This window comes from Poecilia reticulata, chromosome 12, assembly GCF_904066995.2.
Source record: "Poecilia reticulata chromosome 12, P_reticulata-male-v2, whole genome shotgun sequence".
Taxonomy (NCBI): domain Eukaryota; kingdom Metazoa; phylum Chordata; class Actinopteri; order Cyprinodontiformes; family Poeciliidae; genus Poecilia; species Poecilia reticulata.
In genome coordinates this window covers 14222680-14249263 of record NC_088841.1, presented here as the reverse complement: position 1 = coordinate 14249263, position 26584 = coordinate 14222680, and the positions used below count along the sequence as shown (strand labels likewise).

The window sequence follows — 26584 nt, the reverse complement described above, 5'->3', positions numbered from 1 at the left end:
TATGTTAATGCTTGAATTAAGCCCCTTGTTAATTATGTTAAGATTATGTATTTCCATATAACATGTAGCAAGTTAGTATCAGTAACAAGTTCCAAGTCACAAGGCATCCAAACCCTGAAGCAAACTATGCCTTATTATGTAGTTTAGTCTCTAACCCTCCTGACACATTTTTCTTTGTCTTCCATCTGTTTCTGATTAATCTAAAAAAATATATAGCAATGACATTCACATACCATTTTCAGTGCTATGTTTTTTTTTTAAACTACTAAAAAACAGGTAATATTTGTGCGTTATTGTGTTGTAAAACACAAGGTAGATGAGCTCTTCTTTAATGCTGTATGAGGCCAGTTATTCTCTTAAATGACAATCTATCTTGCTTTACAGGACCCAAACATATAAGATCTTGGTTCAGTAAATATTGAATGAAAAACTGAAGAAATCTGCGATGTCAAAGATATGGTACGACAGCAAAGAACAAGAACAAAAAAAAACACATCTGAGCTGACGAAGAGTTACAGATAAGGCATAGAAGATCATGATAAGAACGAAGAAATGTAGCTAAATACCACAAGCATTTTCAAGGATAGACTGAATCCTTTTTTTCCAAACAAACAAAAATAGAAAAGTCAGTACAAGATTTTTGTAACATTTCTTTCAACACAGCAAAATGGGGAAATCCTTTATACATTTCAGATTTAAATTTGTTTTGTCATGTTCTCTTTCTACTTTCTTTCTTTCATTTAATTGCTGAGCTGATTAAATAATTCACAATAAAACCAGTTTCTAGTTTCTAATATCAAAATGTGAAATTTTGGACTTATGAATTTAGTCTGCGTGACAAAAAGCTAGACAATAAATCCAAGGATTTACTCAAGAAATAAGCTAGAAGTTTTGAGAAATGTGAAGATTTTCTTTAAATGACGCTGATTTAAAGAAAATCTGAAAGATCAATCCATATCAGGTTTTCCTCCCTCATTAAGTGAGGTGGAGGAATGTTTTTTTTATCACATATTTCTGCTAAATCTCACTGTCCTTTTTACTGGTTACTGACATTTTAAAAAAAACAACAACATTTCAAGGCCATGTCTATTTCCAAACATCCCTGGTTCTGAAGAAAATTGCTATTGGAACGATTCCCTTTGAAAGCTGACCCAGCGAGGATCTCCGTAGGAGGGATTATCTTACCTTCGACCTTTTAAGGATTCCATCTTACAGCCCAGTGCCTCCGTGTCTGCCTGTGTTTTCGTCATACTCTGCTGCATATTGATCCCACGATGAGCAGGAGACGTGTTTACAAGCTGACCCGAGAGATGGGGAAATGAGATGTTATTTAATGAGATCAGAAAATTAGCACTCATACGGCATCTTGTTTGATTTGAAAAAGTCACTGACACAATAATAAAAAAAAAAAAAAGACGTTGCTCAGAAATGTGATTAGAGTAGATTTAATAAGACTTGCAAACGCAATTAAAATTTTAAGTAGCAAAACTAACACACGTTCACATGACTTGAATGGAAGCATAAGTTCCATTCAGGTCCCAGTTTCCCCAGTAAAAGCTGCTCTCGCATAATTCATAATTCAGATCCAGCATATTTCAACCTGCAAACAGCAGAGTATCGTCCGAGCAGCGTCAGGCGGCTTTCAGGAGAAAGATTACTACAGATAGTGCGCTTTAAGTGACCAGCCGGCATTTCCACTTGGCTGCTCCCTCTGATGCCACCTGAACAGGATTCAGCAGGAGCCTTCAAGGTCCTCATACATAATGCATCAGGAGAAGGTCTGCTCAGTTTTCATGTCCTCCTAATTCATTCCACAAAGAGGCTGCGGTCTACCGGCACACAAGGTGCCCAGCTTGGATCACAAATCAGAAATTTTCACTTTACACCCGACACTTTTTTTTCCCACCCCCCCTCTTTAAACAAGTGCTGTCATCAGGTTGGTCTCCATTCATCTTCAGAGATCAAAATGTTACTTACAGTGCCTCAAAAAGTATTTGTTTACTCTTTGACATTTTACATTTCTTCATGTTATAACTATAAACCTCAATGTAATGTATTTTTATTTTACCCTCAACAGAAAGTCACGCATAAGTGTTTGGTAAAATGAAAATAATTAATGTTTTTCTTTTTATTTACGTATAAAAATATGACAAGTGTAACATTCATTGGTATTCAGCTTTCCGAATTCTGGAAGAAATCCATCCATCCATCCATCCATCCATCCATCCATCCATCCATCCATCCATCCATCCATCCATCCATCCATCCATCCATCCATTCATTCATTCATTCATTCATTCATTCATTCATCCATCCATCCATCCATCCATCCATCCATCCATCCATCCATCCATTTTCTTACACCCTTGTCCCTTAGTTGGGTCAGGAGGGTTGCTGGTGCCTATCTCCAGCTAACGTTCCGGGCGAGAGGCGGGGTACATCCTGGACAAGTCGCCAGTCTGTCGCAGCGAAGAAGTATATTTTAAATATAATCACAACACCAAATCTTTTACTAAAAGACAGAAAAAAAAATTCTACAAATTGAAACTCATACTAAAAGACTTGATAAACGTTAGAGTTTCAAGTTCTTTGTTCTGAAGGCACAGCCTTAGTCAGACAGAATGGCGAGCTCCTATGAATAATACTTTTAAACATATTTCTACTTATTTTCAGTTGGGTTTGACACAAAATTTCAGCACACTGGCATTCTTTGATCTAAGCCGATCTGTTAGTTTTGACTAAATGCTTAGGGTCGTCATCCGGTAAGAATATTAACCTCCACCCTAAACTCTAGAATCTTTTACAGATTCCACTAAAAATACAATCAAACTTTTTTTGTTCTGTGATTTTGTGGAAAAGTTCAAGGGCACCTTCAAGACATTGTATAATACAACAAAACAATATTACTAAATAAAGTCCTAATTTCATCAGGTAAACCCTTTGATAGAATCAACATGGTGACTTATCCAGCACGATTCTCCATATTCTTTGTCTTCACAATTCAGAGACACTTAGTGATATTTATTCGTTTAATGCTCGGTGACACTGCCGTGGCCTTGGCCATCATTTTTTATCCTGCCCTCCGCGAACTCCTTTTTGTGGCTGGATTTGATGTGCCGCAATTGTCTTCTGTTTCTCTTTTGCTCACAGCATAAAATCATTCATGGAAATCAATCCAAGCCAGGCCCCATCATCTCCATGCGTTTCAAAACATAGCCTTCTGCTGACCTCAATAAATTTACCGGCGAACGTAAAACATTTCAGTTAATGCCCTCAAAGTGGCCTTTCCACAAACACAGTCCTTCTATAAACGGGGGCCACTTAAAGCTTTTTGTGTGCCTGTGTAGACAGAGACTGGTAACGTATTCACTAACGTCGTATAATAGAATTGGGACCCATTACTTATAGCTAACGATGCCGTGTGGTTCTTACAGTTTATGGTGTTTATGGAGCAAAGTCCTGCTGTACTTTTATGTAAAAGTCAAACAATAAAAATACACATTCTGAACTGTACGCAGAGATCAAAACACTTTGTCAGGAGTTATTTCCTAGTAATGTAACCCAGTGTGCTTTCTCATCTTGTGAAATGTCAAAGCAAGATGTTTTATGCAGAACAACAGAGAAGCTCACATTTGTATTTCTAAATAAAATAATCAGAACTTGTCATTTGTTCTTGGGTGTCTTCATGATTAAAGAACAATAAAACCATCTAAGGTGCATTTAACACCAGAATTTAAAATGCATATATGTTTAAAAAGACCAAAGTTTAGAAAAAATAAAAAATAAAATGTTCATCCTAAAAATTCGTCAGAGAAAACCAAGAACTTTATAGAAAAATCCCTACAGGAAATTGTGCTAAATTTAAAAGGTTGGATTTTTCTTAATTTAGAGCACAAGTATTCATTTATAATATAAAAATAGTTTAGTTCAAGACAATTTAGACCAGTTTTCATAGATGCCAATATATCCAAGAGACACTGTGAGCTAATGTACACTTAATTATTCATACCCCAGTCAGATTTAGGCTGAATGTATCTTTTAATTTTACCAGCATGCTAATTCTGAATGGAAGTAATATTCCGCTTTTAAAGCGGCTCGACCAGAATTGCAAATTGAATCTGATAGAGAATCTGCTGCAGGAGCTAAAGATTAAAGTCTTTGAACGTCAAACACTTGAAGCTAATTTCCATTGCTAGTTCATCAAAATACCAATGAAAACCTGCAAAAAGCAGCTCAGGAACCACAAGAAAGGTTTGATTCCTGTAATACCAATAAGGATTTTTCCATTGATTACAGAGAGAGGCATCAATACTATGCATTTACCATTAATTATTTTGAACTGATTCTCTTTTTTAAATCATTTTAGTTTGAGTAATTGTCTCATTTCTTGCTTCTTGATTAAATGACAAATAATTCAAAATATAAATCTAACAGGTGTAATAATGTTGGCTGAACTGATGGAATAAACAGGACATAAACATCTTCATCACCATGCGCTGACCCGTTGTGAAACTCTCTTCTGAGTACCATACAATGCCTCGTATTTTAGTACAAAACAGCTGTAAATGATATATACAAGCCTTGGGTCTCTCTATTTACGTTGAATGCCTTTAATGTCTGAGCTCCGCAGCAGTATTTCAGCACAATATGAATTGTGGACTCCTTCTCTGGCTTGTTTGTCATTAATTTGATCTTTTTTGTGAGGTTTAAATTTGAATTTTATTTACTTTTTTTTCTGCGTGTTAGCTGCATGGCACAAAGACTAGGATCAGTTTGCAAGCCTGTTTGCCTTTGCCTCCCTGTTTTGCTAAACATTGTTTCATGCCTCCTTCATTTTTTTTGCATCTTTTTATGACGGCTCAAATAATTACAAATTGTAAATAAATTTGTATTTTTAAGTTAGTATGAACTAAAAAAAACTACATTATTTCCATTAATTCATTATCTTCAATTGAGAGTGCCTTGGGCGAGAGAACCATCTTCTTCGGTGTAGTTTGAAGTAACTTCTCGTGCTTTTGGCAAATCACCTCTACATCGACGTCTAGTGATTACAGTTTGCATATCCATCAGTCTTTATGTGGCAGCGCTGTCTCTTTACCTTCAATTCACCTGCAGATATTGCTTGGTTGTTGTGTTTTTTTTTTTTCTTGCTCTAGCAGCAGGTTATCTGATAAATGATTAGATCTGAATTTGTAATCAACTCTTGGCACAGATGCACTGAAGAAAATGGATTCTCCATTGAATCACTTGTTAGCCTTAAGCAGGACAGCTTCCTTTGAAAGGAAAACTAAGAACAAAAGAATAAGGGAGTGTGCCTGAAGTTTATAAAGAAAACAACCATAACTACACATTAGCTATACAAATTGGCAGATATCATAAAATGTAGTGCAATTCATTATTTTTCCAGGAGCCCTAAATAAACCCAAGAAAACAACGATTCTATTTAAAAATCAAGATTCCTTCAAAAATCAACCACAATGAACCATATGACTAAAGCAGAAGATTAGAATACATAAAATTGCTTTCTGAGTGCGCATCACGATGAAGAGGAATGATGAGCATTAGCTAAAATACCGTATTTTCCGGACTATAGAGCTCACCTCACTATAAGCCACATCTACAAAGTAAAAAAAAACAAAAAAAAAAAAACCTGGAAACGTACATATAAAAGCCGCACCGGGCTATAAGCCGCTGCTATCTCCACCGCTCTCGGTTTCTCCAACGCCGAACCATGGATTCGTTCATGCCGAGCTTACGTGTAGCGGCTTTGGTTTACAATTTTGACTTCCAATGATTCACTTTCTGCTAAAGAGCCCCCTGGTGGTTGAAAGAAAATACACAGAAAAGCCGTACCGGGCTACAAGCCACATGGTTCAAAGTGTAGGAAAAAAAGTAGCGTCTTATAGTCCAAAAAATACGGTACTTAGATTAAATATTTATATGCCTTGGAAAATATAAAAACACCTTGAATAAAAAAAACAAATCTAAACCATGTGTCTTGTTTCTATCATTCTATCACTTCATGTTAGTGCGTCACATAACCTGGTAAATCCGGGATTGTACCTTAGAATCCTAGAATTAGCAGATATACTTTAATTATATTTACTTATAGTTTCTGCTCTTTTAGAGATCGTTTTCCCAGTTGACGGTGTACAATGATGACTTTGTTTTGAAGTGATAGTTGTGATATAATCAAACATCTGCACATCAGTGGCTTTGCTGCGCTGTTCTGAAAAGTCTGAACAACTTTTAAATTTGTACATGCTAGCGTGTTTTGCTGGTCAGCAACATTCTGAAAATGCAACAAATTCTTAACATCTCCTGTCCAGCCATGCCATAAAATCTGCTCAGTGTGATTGATATTTATCATAGCTTATTGGAAATGAAAAGACTAGTTTTGCATATGGATATTAGGGTCAGTTGTGGGGTGCAAATGAGCAGCTGAGGAGTTCTGAGAAAAAGAAAGAAAGGGGGGAGACAAGAGTGAAGGAGAAAGGGAGGTCTTTTGGCCACTTGTGGCCTTCACAACACAGGCACAAATCATAGAGGGACATGGCAATTGGAGTGACAGATGAACAATGCTGGCGTTTTCCAACCCCCTGTGAACAGGCTCATCCATCACAGCAAGGGAGATTAATTCAATTCATCAGCTTTTTGTCTCCTTGGGCCCCCTAATGCCACCTGATATTGCTCAAGGAGGATTTATAAATGTTTGTGGGTTTGATCTGTGCTCACTTGCCTGACACTGAATTAAAACATTACTCTCTACTCTTAGTAGTACACTGGTTTATGCCAACAGCCTGACAGCCACTTCTGCCATAACTCTGATCGAGATGAATTTGTATGAAGTCCAAAACGTTTGCCAGGGGCATCCAACAAGACGTTAAAGCGAAGACTAAAAGAAAAGCAGAGGAGGGATTGATGGTTATAAGAGAAAATACAGACTCGCTGAAGAATTTATGGGAGTTGCATTTAATAACTGAAAGGAAACATTTAAATCATTGTGACAGAGAAAGGTACAGAGCCTTCAGGTATTACGATCATCCGAGGCTAAAAGTTAAGATTGACTGTTGGTTAATGAATGTCAATAAATTATGGGGGAAAAAATTCCAGATATTCGTCAAATGCTTCAAGTAAATTTTAAATATTGTACTTTGATCAAAATAAGTGACCAAAGGCAGGATCATTGTACCCGTCCAGCTGCACAGATGGCACAAAAAGTGTCAATACTGACATCTAGTGTCTTTTTGATGTCATGTCTCCGATATGCAAGAAACAAAAGAACATTTTTACTTTGAGATCGTTTATTTGCAGTGTACACATTGACTAATGACAAATATTTACAAGGATTTATTAGCCAATAAATTTAAGCAGACTCAACATTTATGGTGTTCAAAGCTAAACGACCAGCTGCAGGAAAAAGTTCAGCCTCAGTTATCTGTGGCCACAGCTGGCCTAGCATTCCCAACAGGGGATAGACGGCATTTATTCAACCACATGAAGACGACAGCACCAAGACCCTCCTCCTGGCTCTGATTGGTCGTTTCTAGATGCCACTGGAAGGCAGTGCGTCTTCCCCTCCCACTACGTGGTGAGTTTAAAGTTTCATAGAAGTTATACTGCTAGTGAAAGGAGAAATGCCCATTAAATAATAATAAAAAAAACTTAAGTTAAATGAGACTGAAAATTTAAAAATTTGAACCATAGAATGCTTTATTTTACATTTAGGCATAGGTCTTCTGAGGCATATAATGAATCCTGCCTCCTCTCCAGATGCAAAAGTAATAAGCTGTGCCCAGGCATCCCACAAGAGACACCAGCAATACAGCTGTTACAACCACAGTCTTCCACACTCTGGAGTCATGAACTTCATTAGAATCTGAGGGAAAAACAAACAAGAGTTACACCAAGATGTCCCCAAAACTGGGACATGCAAGTTTTAGCAAAAAGCAACTACCTTCACCCAACAGAAGAGAAGATTCTGGAGTCGTTTGCAAATTGAAGATTTCAAGCGGCAACAGTCCGTCTTCTTCTGAGGAGTTGTCAGGCAACATATTTTCATCTGGGGTAGCAGTACCTTCCGCCACATCGTAATACTCTTCATTATCCAACTGAGTTATCCAGCGTCCATTAACAAAGACAAGAGAGCCTGGGCAAGATAACACAAGCATGAAAACATAATGTGGAAGTCAGTCATTGACTAACTAGCTACAAAACAATGTCACCTTCTTACCTGCCAGAACAGGTGATATGGCCAAATGGGCCACAAGCACAAAACAGAACATCAACATGACTGCACTGAAACACTTTGCAATTTCCTTTGCCTTTTATTTGCACTCTTTATCAGCTCAAGTGGAATCAGCTGTGCTCTGGTTCAATGAGGACCAATAACCTTGGCTCCTGGGTCACCTGGTTTTCTACTTCTTGTAAAAGCTCCGTTTCATTGGCCTACAGATGACAGGTATCTGTCAAGCATCAAGGGTCATAGGGATGTATGTGCAGGTCATAACTCAAAACTAGTAAATGAATGTGTTCAGACATATGTGGATTTACATCTTAAAACTTCAATCCTGATAAAATTATCATATATATAATAATAAAACCTAAATATTTTTCTGGATGGCCTACTGTTATTTTGTGCATTATACCAAAAAAAAGTTTAAAATGTAGCTGTGGCTACACAACAACGATAATACTGACTGTGATGAATTTGCACACAAGAATCATAATTAGAAATCTTCAAGCTGACTATAAACTGCAGTCCTGTCCACTGACTTGAATGCAGAGTTAAATAAGTGTCCATCCAGACATCCATTGGCTATTACTACTCATCCTTGCAGTGTTGCAGAGTGGGGGACTGGTGCCCATCTCTAACAGTTTTTGAGCAAGAGGCCTGGACAGGTTGCCAGTCCACCACAGAGCCACACACACTCTAAAGGTGATTTAGAGGATTCAAAACCATAACCACCAGTCATGTTCATGGACTGTGGAGGGAAGTACCCAGAGAGAACACAGCCACAGAGAAAACATGCAAACTCCATGCAGAAAGACCCCAGGCTGGGACATTTCAGTAAGTCCATATTTTATTTCCCCAAGGCCCAAAAACAACAGAATATGAAGATTGCACATGTTCATCATACAAATGAATTTAAATTTATATGTCAGATCCGAGTCCCCACAATGTGAACAACAGCAATGAAACAAACTGTACATTTCTTTACAGCTAAGGCTAAAAATGTGAGTCAAGGTCACATTGATCAAAAAGTGAAAATGTCTAAAATACAATTTCTAAAACCTTTTAAAATCAGAAATGTTAAAATGTCATGTGAATATCAATGTGTTGCAAGGCAGGTAGTCTTTTTTTTGTTTGTGGCAGACATTTTAATATATCAGGAAAGGTCAAATAAAAATATACAGGTCCTTCTCAAAAAATTAGCATATTGTGAAAAAGTTCATTATTTTCCATAATGTAATGATAAAAATTAAACTGTCATATATTTTAGATTCATTGGACACCAACTGAAATATTTCAGGTCTTTTATTGTTTTAATACTGGTGATTTTGGCATACAGCTCATCCATCCATCCATCCATTTTCTTTCACCCTTGTCCCTCAGTGGCGTCGGGAGGGTTGCTGGTGCCTATCTCCAGCTGGCGTGCCGGGCGAGAGGCGGGGGTCACCCTGGACAGGTTGCCAGTCTGTCACAGGGCAACACAGAGACACACAGGACACACAACCGTGCACACACACACTCACACCTAGGGGCAATTTAGACAGACCAATTAACCTGACAGTCATGTTTTTGGACTGTGGGAGGAAACTGGAGTATCTGGAGAAAACCCACGCACGCACAGGGAGAACATGCAAACTCCATGCAGAAGGACCGGGGCCGGGAATCGAACCAAGAACCTTCTTGCTGCAAGGCAACAGCTCTACCAACTGCGCCACTGTGCAGCCCGCGTACAGCTCATGAATACCCAAAATCCCTGTCTCAAAAAATTTGCATATCATGAAAAGGTTCTCTGAAAGAGCAATGAACCTCATCATCTGAATCAACAAAGTAACTCTGAACACCTGCAAAAGATTCCTGAGGCTTTTAAAAACTCCCAGCCTGGTTCATTACTCAAAACTGCAATCATGGGTAAGACTGCTGACCTGACTGCTGACCAGAAGGCCATCATTGATGCCCTCAATCAAGAGGGTAAGATACAGAAAGAAATTTCTGAATGAATAGGCTGTTCCCAGAGTGCTGTATCAAGGCACCTCTGTGGGAAGGAAAAAGTGTGGCAGAAAACGCTGCACAACAAGAAGAGGTGACCGGACCTGAGGAAGATTGTGGAGAAGGGCCGATTCCAGAACTTGGGGAACCTGCGGAAGCAGTGGACCGAGTCTGGAGTAGAAACATCCAGAGCCACCGTGCACAGGCGTGTGCAGGAAATGGGCTACAGGTGCTGCATTCCCCAGGTCAAAGGTCAAGCCAGTGTTGAACCAGAAACAGCGTCAGAAGCACCTGACCTGGGCTACAGAGAAGCAGCACTGGACTGTTGCTCAGTGGTCCAAAGTACTTTTTTCGGATGAAAGCAAAATTTGCATGTCACTCGAAAATCAAAGTGCCAGAGTCTGGAAGAACACTGGGGAGAAGGAAATGCCAAAAGGCCAGAAGTCCAGTGTCAAGTACCCACAGTCAGTGATGGTCTGGGAGCCATGTTAGCTGCTGGTGTTGGTCCACTGTGTTTTATCAAGGGCAGGTCAATGCAGCAGGTATCAGGAGGTTTTGGAGCACTTCATGCTTCCAACTGCTGGAAAGCTTTATGGAGATGAAGATTTAATTTTTCAGCACAACCTGGCATCTGCTCACAGTGCCAAAACCACTGGTAAATGGTTTACTGACCATGGTGTTACTGTTGGCCTGTCAACTCTCCTCACCTGAACCCCATAGAGAATCTGTGGGATATTGTGAAGAGAAAGTTGAGAGTCCAAGACCAAGATGAGCTTAAGGCCATCGAAGCATCCTGGGCTCCATAACACCTCAGCAGTGCCACAGGCAGATGGCCTCCAGGCCACGCCGCATTGAAGGCTGCAAAAGGATTCCTGACCAAGTGTTGAGTGCATAACTTAAACATAATTATTTGAAAGTTGACTTTTTTGGTATTAAAACACTTTTTTTTATTGGTCGGATGAAATATGCAAATTTTTTGAGACAGAAATTTTGGGTTGTTATGAGCTATATGCCAAAATCATCAGTAATAAAACAATAAAAGACCTGAAATATTTCAGTTGGTGTGCAGTGAATCTAAAATATATGACAGTTTAATTTTTATCATTATATTATGGAAAATAATGAACTTTATCACAATATGCTAGTTTTTTGAGAGGGACCTGTATCAAATATTGTGGCTCAGTTTGAATTTACTGCATTAGGACTTGGAGCTTCTAGTTTTCCTGCTTTGATTAATTAAAATGTCTGGCAAACGTACTTATGCATAAAGAACACAATGTGTGCTTAAATGTGTAAAACGATCGGCACGGTAAAGACATTTATTTCAATGCTGTCAAGTCGTCCAACGACAAAGTTGTGCTAATTGCTGATGCCTACACCCAAACTTGTAGCAAAGTTTTTGCTAACCACGAATAAACAAAAATGAAAAACAAGAGGCAACATATTAAAGGGGCAGTACAATGTATGTTGCAGGTATAATGTCATTTTATAGCACAATTAAGTACAGTAAATATGTTAGCTTCAGTTATAAAAATGCTATATATATGTCTGATCCTATATTTCTTTCTGATCCTCTGCCTTCAGGAAGTCATCACAACGCTTTTCCATTAAGCCTTTAATGTCGATCTTAGGAGCGGTGCACTGAGAAGTAGCTCCTATGATGAGCTCAGCACATGTGCAGTTCCACTAGGTGTTTGCTAATTGCTGCTGACTAGTCTGGAGGGCCTGAGTGGGGAGTGTCTCACTGAGTTGATCAGTGAGACCAAGCGTTTTGTACACCTGATTGGCTGCTTTTGGAGATTCGAGGATGGCTCAAACATAAATGAAAGAATCAAAGCAGCACTCTAGGTATGTTTTTGATGAGGGAATAACATTAGAACACAATATAAAACTCAAAAAAGTCAATTTTACATAAATACTGCCCCTTTAAACAGATGCCTGGAGTAGCGTTCTCAGATACCTGCAATTCTAATCAGATTTCCCTTCTTAATTTCTAAATATTTGTAAATTGAGTATTTTTTTTAAATGCAGGAAACAATTCTTGCAATTTTAAACTCATCTGTACAATGTTTCCCTTGCATAGCTCATTATGAATTGCATCATCTGACTTAAAGTGTCACAATTTTCACAAACAGCATCTTAAAATGTGTTATTCATTTCTAATATCTATTCAGAGATCACTATTACCTAATGTCTGATGTATCTAATCTGAGAACTGAAAAACTAAATGTGATTTCAATCCCCAGCCTTTGGAGGTAAAGTCAAATTGTACAGTTTTGCTTTTTTATTGGCTCAGGCAGAGTATACCTACAGTAGATATAAAACTCAGTACTCTATACAGTATTAAATGATCTAAAATTGCCATTTCTCACCGTAAACTGATTTTATAGTGCATAGAATCAAAGAAGCTGGAACTACTGTGTAAAGAAGGCTGTCAGTGAAAGCTCATTAACCTTCAAAATAAAATTAAAAATTAAAAAAAAAGTACACCAAGTAATGTCTGTTAAGTGCTGCAGTTTTTTTTCAGTAACAGAAACCTTTATCTTCAAAAAGAAGTAAAGGGAAAACTTTGACAGTGACCTGGCTCATTGACCTGCCATTATACTACAGTGCCATTGAATATGGCTAACTATAACACACCAAGAGTTCACTGATACAAATGCACCTTGATGTTTAGTTATTAAGTGCTGCTTCACAAGCCAGAGTAAAAAAAATTCAGCTCTTTTAAAAGATGGCAACGTTTGAAGTTTTCCTTGTCTTCTAGGAATTTGTTATTATACCTAAGCTAAACAAGCAGGTAAAGTGAAGATGTTGTATCATTTCTATATTACTACATTCTCATTAAGATTTATTTTTGGTAATACAACCCACACTGCCCTGAGGTTAAAACTGAGCCTACTCTGGAGCAGGATTTCCCTTTAAATCACCTGACCTTGTACATAAATATCCAGCTCCATCATAAAAACTATGGTAATACAGTTATATCACCAAGTGAGTTTGAAATCTTGCACCATGACATGGCTGCTTTCCAGAGTGTCTGCATAATCGGGGCAAGTTTGCAGACTGGTGTGCTTCCAGTCTGCATGATCCTCTTTATTCATGCTTCTTTCCATCATTGTAGACCTTCCTAAGGCTCGAGTCCAGCAGGAAATCCACTGACCTACAGTGTGCACAGAGCAGAACATGTGATAAATAATGCATCATCCATCCATTTTCTTTATACCCTTGTCCCTTGTGGGGTCGGGAGGGTTTCTGGTGCCTATCTCCAGCTAACCTTCCGGGCGAGAGGCGGGGTCACCCTGGACAAATCGCCAGTCTGTCGCAAGGCAACACAGAGACAGAGACAGACAGGACACACAACCATGCACACACACTCTCACACCTAGGGACAATTTGGAGAGACCAACCAGACAGTCATGTTTTTGGACTGTGGGAGGAAACCGGAGTACCTGGAGAAAACCCACGCATGCACAGGGAGAACATGCAAACTCCATGCAGAAAGGCCGGGGCCGGGAATCGAACCCAGAACCTTCTTGTTGCAAGGCAACAGCTCTACCAACTCCGCCACTGTGCAGCCCAAATAATGCATCATGTTAAACTTAAACTTATGACACAAACTGAGATGGCAAACAAAGACTCAAAGTGGCTCAAAGGTTAAGGAATTAAAATTTTTGACTGTTTTCAGATTTAAAAATCTGATTACAGTACACCAAAAATATTAATTATAGAAAATATGTATAATTAAAGTGGATGTATTACCGCATTTTCCGCAATATAAGGTGCACCTAAAAACCTTCAATTTCCTCAAAAGCCGACAGTGCACCTTATAATCCGGTGCGCCTTATATATGGACCAATATTGAGCCACAACAGGTCTAGCAACTACGGTAAGCAGCCGCCGACTTCATTTTTGCTGGTAGAAGAAGAAGCGCACGGTGCATGCTGGGATAGTAGTCAGAACGCTGATTTGTAATCGATTAATAAAGTTTGACTGACCTATCTACCTACCGACCGTCTAGAATCAGGTCGTCTGTAGGTCATTTAGCACCACGTTCTCCACGAACATGCTGTGCGCGAAAGGAGAAGGGTGACCATTGTCCGGCCACGCCCCGGCCCAGTCGCGGAAGGCTCTCCTCGCCGACCCGAGTCGGACTGTTTTGTTGACATTCACTTTAGTGCAGCTCCATCTAGTGGATGCATAACGTAACTCCAGCCTCTACAGTAGCGTCTATTCTATGCGCCTTATAATCCGGTGCGCCTTATAGTGCGGAAAATACAATAGTTAAATATTCATAAAAAAAATTACAAATTTTTTTTATAGGTATCACTTTGTATGTTTGGGAAAATGTCATTTGGACATCACCTAACTTTTCTCCACTACCTGTGATGTTTACATTCAGGAATTTTTAAAAGTACCAATAATGTTGCTGCTGGTAAAAACAGCATATTCTTAATTCAGATTTTTTTTTTTATCCTCACTGAAGAAATAAATCCTACACTGACTTAAAGTTTGATTTTTCAAAAATGTTTGCTGTGAGATGATTCTGTTGCATTGAAAGTTGACTTCAAGGGTTCTTGTTATTCATCTTAACAAGGCTGCATATAATCATGGAGGACAGTGAAGAGCAGCTACCCAGAAACCCAGCTTTACACTGTAGCTGTCATCTCGTTGGGGTTTGCCAATGTGCTAAAAATAAAATATGTGTCAAGGTTAATTTAATTTTAGCAGCAAAAACAGCTAAAATGACTAATCACAAGTCAAAACCTCAGCTGTGAAGTCTTACTGCAATTTACACATGATCCAGATACGACCAGGACAAACACACGTCTTCTGCCAACCTGTCTATTGGAGTGATGATGAAGGGGATGGTGGAGAGCCCAATAGCTGTGGTGGTCCACTTGCGAACAGGCAGAGGCCACTTGGTGGACTTGCCCAGCAGATACAGGGACGCAGCGCACACCCGGTTAATGGTGAAGCCCGGGATGATCACAGAAGCCAGGGCCTGCCACACAAACGTGTCCACGACCGCTACTGCCACTCGTGTCGTCTTCCCTGGATTGTCTCCGTGGGCCTGGAAGGACAGATGGAGGAGCAGAGGAGGAAGTATGAAGACTCAGTGGGTGGACAAAATAACTGGAGTGTTTTTTGTTTTTTTTTATCTGGTGGTGCATTGCATCCTTGTTTTCTGCTTTCAACTTACATAAACACAAAATCACATTTACCTGTTTTTTATGTGCAATAAAACTGAAATTGCATGCTCCACAATATATTTTAAATGATGACTGTATTATTATTGAGGCTGTAGTTCATGTGTCTAATTTCAAGGCATGGAAAGCAATAGTTATTTTACTCTGACCAGATTTGTAAACAGTGGAAATAGAGGCTGACTTTCTTACCTACAAATTAATAATTTAAATGTCATTACTAACCCTGTAGCAATAAGCAGTTAATCAGTGCTGATTATTAACATTTTTGAAGGACAATTTTGTTTATAGGGCCTTCATAATCTATTTTGGTTGTGTGTGGTTTGAATTTCCTTTCATGTATTGTTTTTGGTTGTGTTTTATTTTTGTTATTTAAAATATTACTCCATTTCAGTGTGGAGTGTTCTAATTGTCTCAAAATGTCAATATTATCATTTTTCTCAATGATTTCTAGGACAATTTATTGTCCAGCATGTTTTGTTATTGTGACAGGCCTAGTCATTACCACATTTTTGTTTAATGAAAATACAATAAATTAAGGGTAATGTCTTACCACAGCTGCTTTTTTGCCTTTGTCCACTGCATCTGCGGTAACATAAGCAGTGGCCACAGCATAGCTGCCCCAAACAAAGCTCACTGGCACCAGCGCACGGAAGGCCTCCCCGACTTCATTGGCATAGCCTGCGGGAATACAAAAATAGATGCGGTTAGGAGTTTAACCTTGTTGTGTTCTCCAGATATAAGAATAGTCTTCTTCCTGCAACCCAAAAGTCTGTTTTTAGATGTGGAAACCCAACACTTGATGACATAACTGAGTTTTTTATGAGTTTTTTTTAAACCAGGAAATGGAAATGCCTAAAGTTGTTAAACTCGAGTGTGTGTATTAGTATTACATACTCACGGAACAATTGAACACCCACAGTCTATTTGTGATACATTAACATATCAGCAATATTTGTATTTGATATGCTGGTCAAAGATGTACAAATGTAAGTTAAGAGACATGTAAGTGCATAGTTATAATTCAAATCACATTTGGTTAATGATTTTCCCCTTATTTTTATGTAAACAAACCAAAAAAACTGAAAGTGATACAACTACCAGTCTTGATTTGTATAACACAACAATGTTCCAAAAAATGTGCAAATATTTCCAGATTTCTGTGTGCACAAACCTAAATATAGACATGGAGATAATTCCTTAACAGACGGGATTAGAGTTGAAAGCTAGCAGATTATGATTTTATAAGGGGGATGAACAGATTTCCATGTCAGTACATGGATACTGCCCCCCAGTAAGAGGGAGGAACTGCTGCAATAGATGAATAAAATGCCCTTCAGACCGGATACTGCTCATGCCCTTTACTTTAAATGTTTACAGTACTAACAGAGACAAAAGTCACTGTAGTGATGCTGAATACTATCTGCAGAACAATCAGACTGGAGTGTCAATTCGACTCAGAGGAAGTATAATGTTCCTTCTTTGTGGATATGAGTCACTGCCTAAACTTGCTGAACGACTGTGCAGAACGCCTTAATACAGAGCTAAAAAGACTATTCGAGCCTAAATATTCAGCCATTCGTTTCGTTTTATAACATGAGAGACAATTTTCTGAACAATGTAAGACACACTTTGTGTCCTCTGGTACCAAACTGTCCTTCAGACGCCAGGTTTGCTACAAATATAGCTTTAAAGGAGCGAGTAGCCAACTATGCTAACTCTGCTAAAAGCTACTGTGTTCCGAGAGTTCCGGTGTCCTTATGTGCTGTTTTCTTACACAGACAGCGAGTCACTTCAAACACGTACTTCATACATACCTAAAAAGCGGACCCATGTGTCACGATAAATGTCGACCGTTTTTTCTTCACTTGGACCCATACTTCCCTCTACTCCATCCCCGTATGATGTCCACAAATGCACGACGCGTGACGGGATCCGACGAACCAGCAGGGTCGTGAAGGGGGCGCGGTCTTTCCCACAGCATCCGACCCGCAGTACGACAGGTTACAGAACAAAAAATCCAATATATGGAGCATCAAAAGTGCCACGATTTCATAAAATCGGTGAATCAATAAGTAATTATTAATAAATGCCAGAACTAAAAACAAATATAATTAATTTGCTCATTTTGTTCATGTACATTGTCATTTCCTCCTTTAATGGTTCCACTATATGAACAAGCTATTTTGTATGCATGTACAACTTAAACCATTTATTTTCATTTTAGTTCAGTATTTTTTGTCAATAATGGTTAAACGTTGAAAGTCATAAAAATGTTCAAATATGACAAGTAATTAAATACTGTCTGAAAACTTTACACCTATATTTCCACTTGGGCCAGCCGACTCTTAGAAATATGACACATTATGACCCCTGCTCAAACCAAAATAACTCTAAGTGACCATCTGTTGTTATCTTTATTGAAGTCATATTTTCTTGCATATATAATGTTATAATGAAATTTATCAAGTTGTGGATGAACTAAAAATTCCAGGTCAATGGGAAAAAAATTGGGTACAAAATAACCAAAGTTGCAAGCAGACTGCAAAGAGTGAAATGAACAGAACTCAAAAGTTTTAACACTTACTAGTGGTATGCACCAATTGTGACTCAGAAAGGAAGTCCCTGCACCATGCAGGTGCTTTGAACACAACATGCTGGATTTCCCATTCAAACCTACATGTGACATGAAAAGAGGTCAAAAGAGTTGTAAAATACATATACAGAAAATAAAGGCAATAAATTCTATGACAGGGTTGGTCTCATGTAATATGTGATACCTAGAAACTTATATCAATGCAAATTTATATTGTCAGTGGATAGTAAACTTAGATTGCTATGATAGGTTGTCGTGGAACTTGATCTGCTGTTTGTTTAATGTGAAACAAACATCTTTACATCCGCCATTTATTTTTTACCTATAATGATTCTGCCCTTCTGAAAAACCAAGATGTTATAAACGTCATTATAACTGTACTAACAGATTGTTGATACTCTTAATCTAGTTAATTCGTCTATTAAACATCATGCATTTTATTTAACAAGCACTACTTAAATATTTTATTGTTCACTGACAAATTTATTTGATAATTTATGTTTCTTTTACCAGTGTAGTAGAAAGTTAGAATTGTCCACAATCTAAATAAAGGGCAGTTCACACTCCCAATGTTTAAAAGAATGGATTGTTTAATGTAAAATAAAGTTAGTTTCTCTAATACCGTTTGATCTATTATTTTTGAATACCTGTCAACAATTAAATATCAATTTCATAAAGATATTTCTTTAAAATATGGATATTTTTATATTGCGTGAAAGCACATAATTCAGACAATTTACCATTGCAATCTCTTAAACAGCTGTTTGTTTCTAGGGATTATGGAGAGAACTGGATTCGTAGATAGAGACTGTAAATATTCATTTCTGTTTCTAAAGTAATGCGACCAATTATAATCACGTATTATGACTGACAATCATATTAACCAATTAAAATGGGCCAAACAACACGGTGGACCAATAGCGACGAAGCTTGCGTTCTTCGAGTTACGTGAGTTTTGACCCACCATGGCTGCCGTCAACAGCAGCAAGCTCAGCCTCTCCAAATCACAGCTGAACGTTATGTCCAAATGGAACATAATGCCGTACAAACTGTATTTAATTTTTACTTTCCTTCTTTTATTTGTAAGTTTGTGTTTTTCCGACGATGACCATGAAATGGAAGAGTTCCTGAAGCGGGAGTTTTCCCTCTCCAAGCCTTACCAAGGTATGCCATCCGTCCAGGAAAAGCGATGCAAGGGTGGGGGACAGGCCGGAGGACAGATGTTTCCAGAAGGATGCTTTCAGTAAATAAATGACACCTTTGTTAAAATTTATCGCTCACAGTTTAACATGTACGGAAGTCGTTTTCGGACAGAACACAGCTTCCCAATCTTAGATTTAGCTGTTATACTTTACTGCTGCGTTACCATACTATTATTATTCTCTCTTAATCTGTTTTGTCTCTGTCCTTATTATGCCAGCTCTTTTTTTTTTTTTTTTTGGCTGACTAAGGAGACCTGCTTTGGCGATAACATTCACCTGCCGAGTCAGCTCTTTAGTAATGATTGTATCATTTGTGGTCGCAGGTGTGGGATCTTTAGGCTCCTCCCACTGGGAGCTGATGGGGGATGCCATGGTAACCACTGACCAGGTGCGACTCACACCCGACATGCAGAGCAGACAGGGGGCAGTATGGAGCCGCATTGTGAGTAGCACAATCTATTTCTAATAACTGATTTACTGTTTTACATGATTGATGCTAGTAGACCCGTCAGTCTCTCTCTCTTAGCTCTAATGTTAGCATAACTAATTTCTCCTATGAAGAGCAACATTTACTTTAGAAATTAAAGCAAAACTAAAGGTTTCTTTTAATATTCTTTTGTTTGAATGATGTCACTTTACCTTTTGCTCCGTCTTTTAGCCATGCCACTTAAAGGACTGGGAGATGCAGGTGCACTTTAAGGTTCATGGGCAAGGAAAGAAGAACCTCAATGGTGACGGTCTGGCCATTTGGTATACCAAGGAGCGCATGCAGAAAGGTGATTATGATGAGACATAATGTAATGTAGCTTTAACTCATTGTAGTACTAATCTTCACACGTATTTCTATAACACTTTACTTTGATGTGCCTCCAGGTCCTGTATTTGGAAATATGGACAACTTCACTGGCCTGGGTGTGTTTGTGGACACCTATCCCAACGAGGAGAAGTACATAGAGGTATGCTTCAGAAAGTCCTGCCTAAAGTCGGGTCAGTGAACTAGCGCCTCACACTGGCAAGGTGTTGTTACAGATTCGTGTAAAGGGGCTGTGTTTGTGTTCTTTGTGCAATCATTTGGACACAGGCGCAGAAGAAGAGATACACCCCCCGCACACAGGTAACCTGGTTCTGTGTTTAGAACAATGTAATGGAAATCCATCCTAGAGGTGCATGTCGCTCCCAAAACCAAAACATTTTGGTTTGTAATATTTTTGTTCCTGCATGGTTTGCTGTGTGGCTCACTGACTGTTTTACTCACGTTAACATACTTCACGGTTCACAAGCCATTCAAAATATTTTATATCCAACATTAAATAAGAAACTAAACTAAAAGTAGGAACATTACATCAGACTCCAAAAGGTTCTCATTAACAAGAAAATTATATAAGAAATTTTAAATGGCACTGATGCAGCTGCTGTCATAGGTTTAAAAATGTCAGCATCTTAAAGCTTTGTAAATAAATTGCTTTTGATGAGTTGAAGGCATTGACTTTATAATTAATTACTCCACAGCCTTTCACAGCTTCCGCAACTCTGAGAAATCAAGTATGGGCCTTTATAAATTTGCTTCAAGCAAAACTATTTCATAGTCGTTGTGTTTGTATGTTTAAGGTTGTTGTTTTGCTGGGAGGTGAGTCTTCAACCCAGTCTCAAGTCTTTTGCAACCTCTAGCAGCTTTTTTTTTTTTTTATGATTTATTATTTTTCCAGTGTGATGTTACAAAAGTAACAGTTTGGTCTCATCCAGCAAGAGCATCTTTGACATGTTTGTCCTCTCCTACTTCCATTCAGCTTTCAGAAAAGGTCAGCAGAGTAGAGTGCTTGAGAGATTTTCCTCTTGAGCTTTGAATATGTAAAAAAGACAACAACTTTAAAAGCCATTTATACTTTTCCTTTCATTTCACAAAGATACACCACCTTATCTTGGCTTATCACCTAAAACCTAAAGAAGTTGTATGAAAGTTTATTTTCATACAATAAAGAATTTGGAAGTGGAGTGTAAATACTTTTTCTCAGCCCTGCACATTTGTGTTTTAATATGCGAGACGTGCATTGGGTTTATGCCATTTAAAAAGGGTCTTTACTGAAATGAACATCTAGATGGCAGCAAATACTTATTTAGTAGCAAGAAAAACAAGACCAGCACAGATTCAGTGTTAGATATGTTTTATTCGGAACAGGAAACGAGATAAGAAAACTCTACAATGTTCCTACATCCTGGGTACATTTTTATTTTATTATTATCACTACTATTAATAGCCTGATTTATTTATATAGTGATTGCTTTCACAAACATTGATTCTGTTTCAGAGCTCCTATTGTGATTTCCACCGTGAAGTTGTGTCTGTCTTTCATACAGATACAAGCGACATCACTGCTACTGATGATTTTAGAAACTTTTGTGGCATTATTTTCCATATTTCTGACCTTGTTGTCAACTAATCTTCATATTGTGGTTATATGCCATGTTAAGCATTTTGTCAAATGAAGTATTTAGTACTAGGTATTTAGGTGTTTCCTAATCTTTAAACATTTTATCAGCATTAACACAAACTAAATTAATTAATTAATAATAATAATAATAATCATAACATTTTTGTGTTTAGCTTTTTTTGTCTGTGCTACTTTCATTCATATAAAAGCTTCAACAATTAGCTAATTTCACAAATGATTGTTGCACTTTTTTACGTTTTTGCTCATATCTTATGATGCATCTCAGCATTTTATTTTGTTTATGCTGTCATGATAGTATTGTGACCAGAAATCATTGTTTGTCTAAATGTGAGTGCGTGACAGGAGTCAACTTGCATGACTACATTAACAAAAGAAAAACAAAAAACAAAAAAAACACTACTCACAAAAATTAAAAGGAATATTTGAATTTTGTGTGAAATGTGTAGAAAATGAAGAAAAGTTCTTGCTACAACAATGTGTACTGAAAGTGGAGCATGCTTTATAACCTACCCACAACTTTTCAAAGTTCTGGCTGAATCATCTGATCTGATTCAAATAGTAAACTCATCCCACTCATCAGGGTTTTTTTCTCCCAGGTTTTAAAACAGCAGTTATCCAATCATTGATTAAAAAAAGAACAATATGGACAAACCACTACTGCAGAATTACAGGCCAACCTTCCATTCATCAAAATGATTGAAAAAGCCGTTTCCTCAGTTAAATAGCTTCCTAAGAGCCACCGACTTTTTGAGTCGTGTACGTCCTCAAAGCGATCAGCATCGACATCTTTTGATAAGAGATGAGTTTAAATCAGATTTTCCTGAATTACCTTTGCCGTCTCTCTCCTCCCCCTCTTCGACTACAAGAGGATCTTCCCGTTCGTTATTGCCATGGTGGGAAACGGCACCATTAGTTACGACCACGAGCGGGACGGTCGCCCCACCGAACTCGGTGGCTGCAACGCCATGGTGCGCAACCAAAAGCACGACACGTTCCTCTTCATTCGATATATCCGCCGCAGGCTCACGGTGAGAAACCGCCGACAAGGAGACACAGCTAAAGAACGTCTACGCCAGAAAATAAAAATGTTTCTGTTTGGCTGCAATCTGTGGGGACAGGTGATGATAGACATCGATGGTCAGCATGAGTGGCGGGACTGTCTGGACATACCTGGAGTGAGGCTGCCTCTGGGATATTATTTCGGAGCTTCAGCAATCACCGGAGATCTCTCGGGTAAAATCACTGAACAGCACTGAAAACCTTATCAGCCACTGCTAATTGTTCTGCTTCATTTAAACAGAGATTCGTCCAGTTAATCTGCAAATACACACACAGACCACAGTAGAAGGAAGGCTTTGGCTCATCTCTGCTCGTTGAATCATTTTTGGAAGACTCAAAATCTAAAACATAGACTATTTATGTTTTGTTTTTCTAAAACTTGATAGATAACCATGACATCATTTCCCTCAAACTTTACCAACTGACGGTGTTGCGGAGTAAAAAGGAGGAAGAGGAGGAGGAGGATGTAGTAACTATCCCCAGCGTGGACAACATGGAGCTCCTCAGACGTAAGACATGCAAAAAAAAACAAAAAAACATTTGTTCCATCACATTTAGATCATTTAATATCCTCTCTCTCTCTCTGTCGTATTGACTTTTGTTGTTTTTTTCTCTTCTCCGCAGTGGGTCAGAATGAAGAAGGGATGAGCGGATTAGCCATTTTCTTCACTGTGCTCTTCTCCATGCTGGGATGCATCTTCCTCGTCGTCATCGGCATGGTGGTCTACAGCCACTGGAACGAGAGCCGGCGTAAGCGTTTCTACTGAGGAACGCCGCAAAGGGCTCAGGGATTATGATGACTACTGTGGGCCACCGACCCAGCTGAGATCAGATGAGAAGTAAGGCGCTCCCACTGAGCGGCGGAGCAGCAGAGGTTTTGTTTACCCAGTTTGACAGGAGAAGGAGGACAGATTTTCCCTGCAACTGAAGCCATTTTTCCAGCAGTGGTTCTGAACCAGCTGGAGGGGTTTACATTTTTCACCTCTGATAGTTCTTCTAAGTAGCTATGTTCACTACACATACCCATAAGTTCCTTAAATGTAATAATGTTGTCCAGATGACTGCCTAAATTAACTTCTCAATATTTAAATCATGTTAAAAGGGTGGATTTTAAAATACATGTCAGTCTTCCCTGGGCTGCACAATACTCTGCAAATTTATTGTTATCCCAACATCTCTGTCTGGACTAGAGAGAATTGCCTGGACTGCAATAAATGCTAGGTAGTAATTGAAATACCAGACATAAAGCCTCTATACGTTTTGTAATACAAGTTGTTTTATTGAGCATGGAAAGTTTTAGAAGACTGTAAAGTCAGAAGCGGCTTTTTCAATGAAACGTTGTTTTTGAGATGGAAATAATGAATACATTTTGTCCAGAAGCTGGAAGGGTTTGCTCATTATCTGTGGTATACGTTTATTACTGTGAGTTTATTTTTGTATGTCTTATTCATATCTTTATTGCGTCATTCACCACTGCCATCGAATTTCATGTTTCCCTTACATCATGCAGCCTTATTCTTTCCCCAAGCCGAAAGTAAATAAATGAGTCATTTTAAAATTTGGTCACTCAGCTGACATTTTTAGTACCACATTGGATTATGAGCTTGAGAAAGATGTTCTACTTTCATTATTTATACAGTTGATTTATTATTTAATTTACTCCAAAGCTTCTTGCTGCACTTTATGAAAAAGGCAAAAAAGTTTAAGAGAAATACTATGTAAGATATTTGATCAGGTCCGTCCATTTATACTTTACAATTAGTGTAGTTGTTTTGAACTTGTTTAATTCATCTAATATAATTTAAATTGAATCTAGTTCGGGTTCTTCCAGCTGTTATGTTGTGTGAGAACTTTGTTTTTTATCATTATCTGGATAAATTTAGTAGTGCCTTCCCTGAATTTTGTCTGGAAGGTAACATTGTACATAAATCTCGAATTTTAAATAACACATTTTTCATGTTGCATTAATGGATACTCTGTTTCTTGATCTTAGCTTAGGAAGGGATTCTGGACCCAATTTCAGCGTTTTCCACTTGTTGATTGATGTAACTTTGGGTTCGGGTCAGGATTTTTAACAAAGCTGCCTCCCTTCTTACCTTGTACTATCACCATGGTGCTAAAAGCTTAAGCTGTTCCATGGGCACCTTTAGTTTCCTTTAGCGATCCAGTACATATAAAGCGCCTTCTCTTAACCAATCAATGCTCTGAGAAAACGGAGTGGCAAAAAAAATATTGTGTTAAAGGAGCAGCAGCATTTTCTCTCTCCTTTCACATGGTTATCATATGTTCCACAGACATTTTTGGCACCACCAGAATGGATCCTTATGTACTCGAAACAGGCCGACTACGCCAAGTTTAATTTTCTCCATCTCAGAAAATTTAACTTAGATTTAATAATGTGAGTTTTCTTCCTGTGTCTGTTGAAGCTCCTTCCTATTAGAACTCCTGACTGTTTTTAATCCAATGCTGATTTAGCAAATATCTTGATGCAGAATTCTAATCTGTTTACAATATTTTTCGTGGAATCCATTAATGCTTAAATTCATCACCCTCCAAATTCACAATCTTTTTATGAAATGGTGCATGAGGCCAACCCATATGGACTCACATTTAAAGAGGATCTTAACTTAAAAACATGCTAAAGTACCAAATCTAAGGTTTGCATGCATTTTTCTTAAAATGCAAACACTATGTCCATTTAAAAAAAAAAAAAGAAGTTTTTATTTTGAAATGTGATATCAAGATTTTGTTAAACGATTATATTCCGCTTGTTTAGGAGATTGTGTTGCTTTGCATTCTCAAAGCAACACAATCTCCTCTCAGTGATTTTTAGAGCCGGAAAATGTCAGTTTTTCAGCTTGTGTGTCGTCCAGACTGCTGTTTACGTTTTGAGTAAAACTGATTTTAAAATGTTCGTATGTGTTGAAGGCAAATCATTTATTGTTGGATGTGATAAAAGATATGAAGGTATTTTATCTCTACTGGCTTTCACCAATGCAGAGTTTGAACACGACTAGTCTGGGTTTTTAGGCTTTTACGAGATAATGTGGGAGAATTTAACTTCAAATATATTTATTAAAGATATTTTTCCTGTGAGAGACTTGAGATTTGTTAAGAATGTAAGCAACATAACTGCTACAGACAGTCTTTCTCTTTCCTTACACTAAAATGACCTTTTGTTTGTCGTTTCTTTTGTTACGAGTACAAACATGTCTCTTGTCTCTGTTACATGTCTTTGCTGTCAGCACATGCAGGTCTGACGCAACAGGCTGTTGTTGATGCACATCATCTTTATGCTTCATATTTGTTTGGTTCTTTTTTGTAAGATGACTAGCATCTTATTTCCCATGACACTCATTTGCATTCTGTGGTTGTTTTTCTTTTAATAAAATGCGTCTTATCTACCGTTCAATACAACAAATCTCTTCTGCTTTTTTAGTCCCGAGTATTTCACTTTGGCATTTTGTAGGACAAAAATATATTTGCAAATGACCACTTTATTGTTTTAGTATCTTTAAAATATATTTTGTTAGTAGCACAAGCACTATTTCACAAAATTAAAACAAGTACCTTTGATTACATTAAATCAGGGAGGAAACTGTTATTTCTTTTCATATTGTCAGTAAACAGTTACTAGTATCAAAGTATAAACATGCCACATATTTGTTTCAGAAATTTTCAATATATAATTATGTGACAATTTGTGTCCATATATCACTATATTTTTTTATTTTCATGGTTCTGTGTTGCAGGATATCACATTTTGTCAATTAGTCTGACCATCAAAGTCAGTGGGTGGGTCCACACTGCTGTACACAAGGCGATTCGTTGAGACACTACACAGGTTAGCCAAT

At 38.1% G+C, this 26584-nt stretch overlaps 2 protein-coding genes across 3 annotated transcripts; one reads left to right on the top strand and one right to left on the bottom strand.

Annotated features, from left to right (window-relative positions):
* Nucleotides 1-7687: 7687 nt before the first annotated feature.
* mtfp1 (mitochondrial fission process 1) lies at nucleotides 7688-17391 on the bottom strand. The gene is made up of 6 exons (XM_008424300.3): nucleotides 17241-17391; nucleotides 15977-16104; nucleotides 15058-15290; nucleotides 8234-13379; nucleotides 7958-8149; nucleotides 7688-7879 (listed from the first exon to the last, which is right to left on the bottom strand). Exons 1-4 carry the CDS (start codon nucleotides 17299-17301, stop codon nucleotides 13313-13315), a joined length of 489 nt encoding a protein of 162 aa, XP_008422522.1. The 5' UTR covers nucleotides 17302-17391; the 3' UTR covers nucleotides 7688-7879; nucleotides 7958-8149; nucleotides 8234-13312.
* Nucleotides 17392-18960: 1569 nt separating this feature from the next.
* lman2la (lectin, mannose-binding 2-like a) lies at nucleotides 18961-26151 on the top strand. Of its 2 annotated transcripts, XM_008424301.2 has the most exons (9): nucleotides 18962-19183; nucleotides 19545-19663; nucleotides 19880-19997; nucleotides 20095-20177; nucleotides 20303-20335; nucleotides 22538-22699; nucleotides 22790-22904; nucleotides 23117-23239; nucleotides 23355-26151. In XM_008424301.2, exons 1-9 carry the CDS (start codon nucleotides 18985-18987, stop codon nucleotides 23495-23497), a joined length of 1095 nt encoding a protein of 364 aa, XP_008422523.2. In that variant the 5' UTR covers nucleotides 18962-18984; the 3' UTR covers nucleotides 23498-26151. The 2 variants fall into 2 exon arrangements, with proteins under 2 accessions (XP_008422524.2, XP_008422523.2); XM_008424302.2 differs by lacking the exon at nucleotides 20303-20335 and having other exon boundaries at nucleotides 18961-19183.
* Nucleotides 26152-26584: the final 433 nt, after the last annotated feature.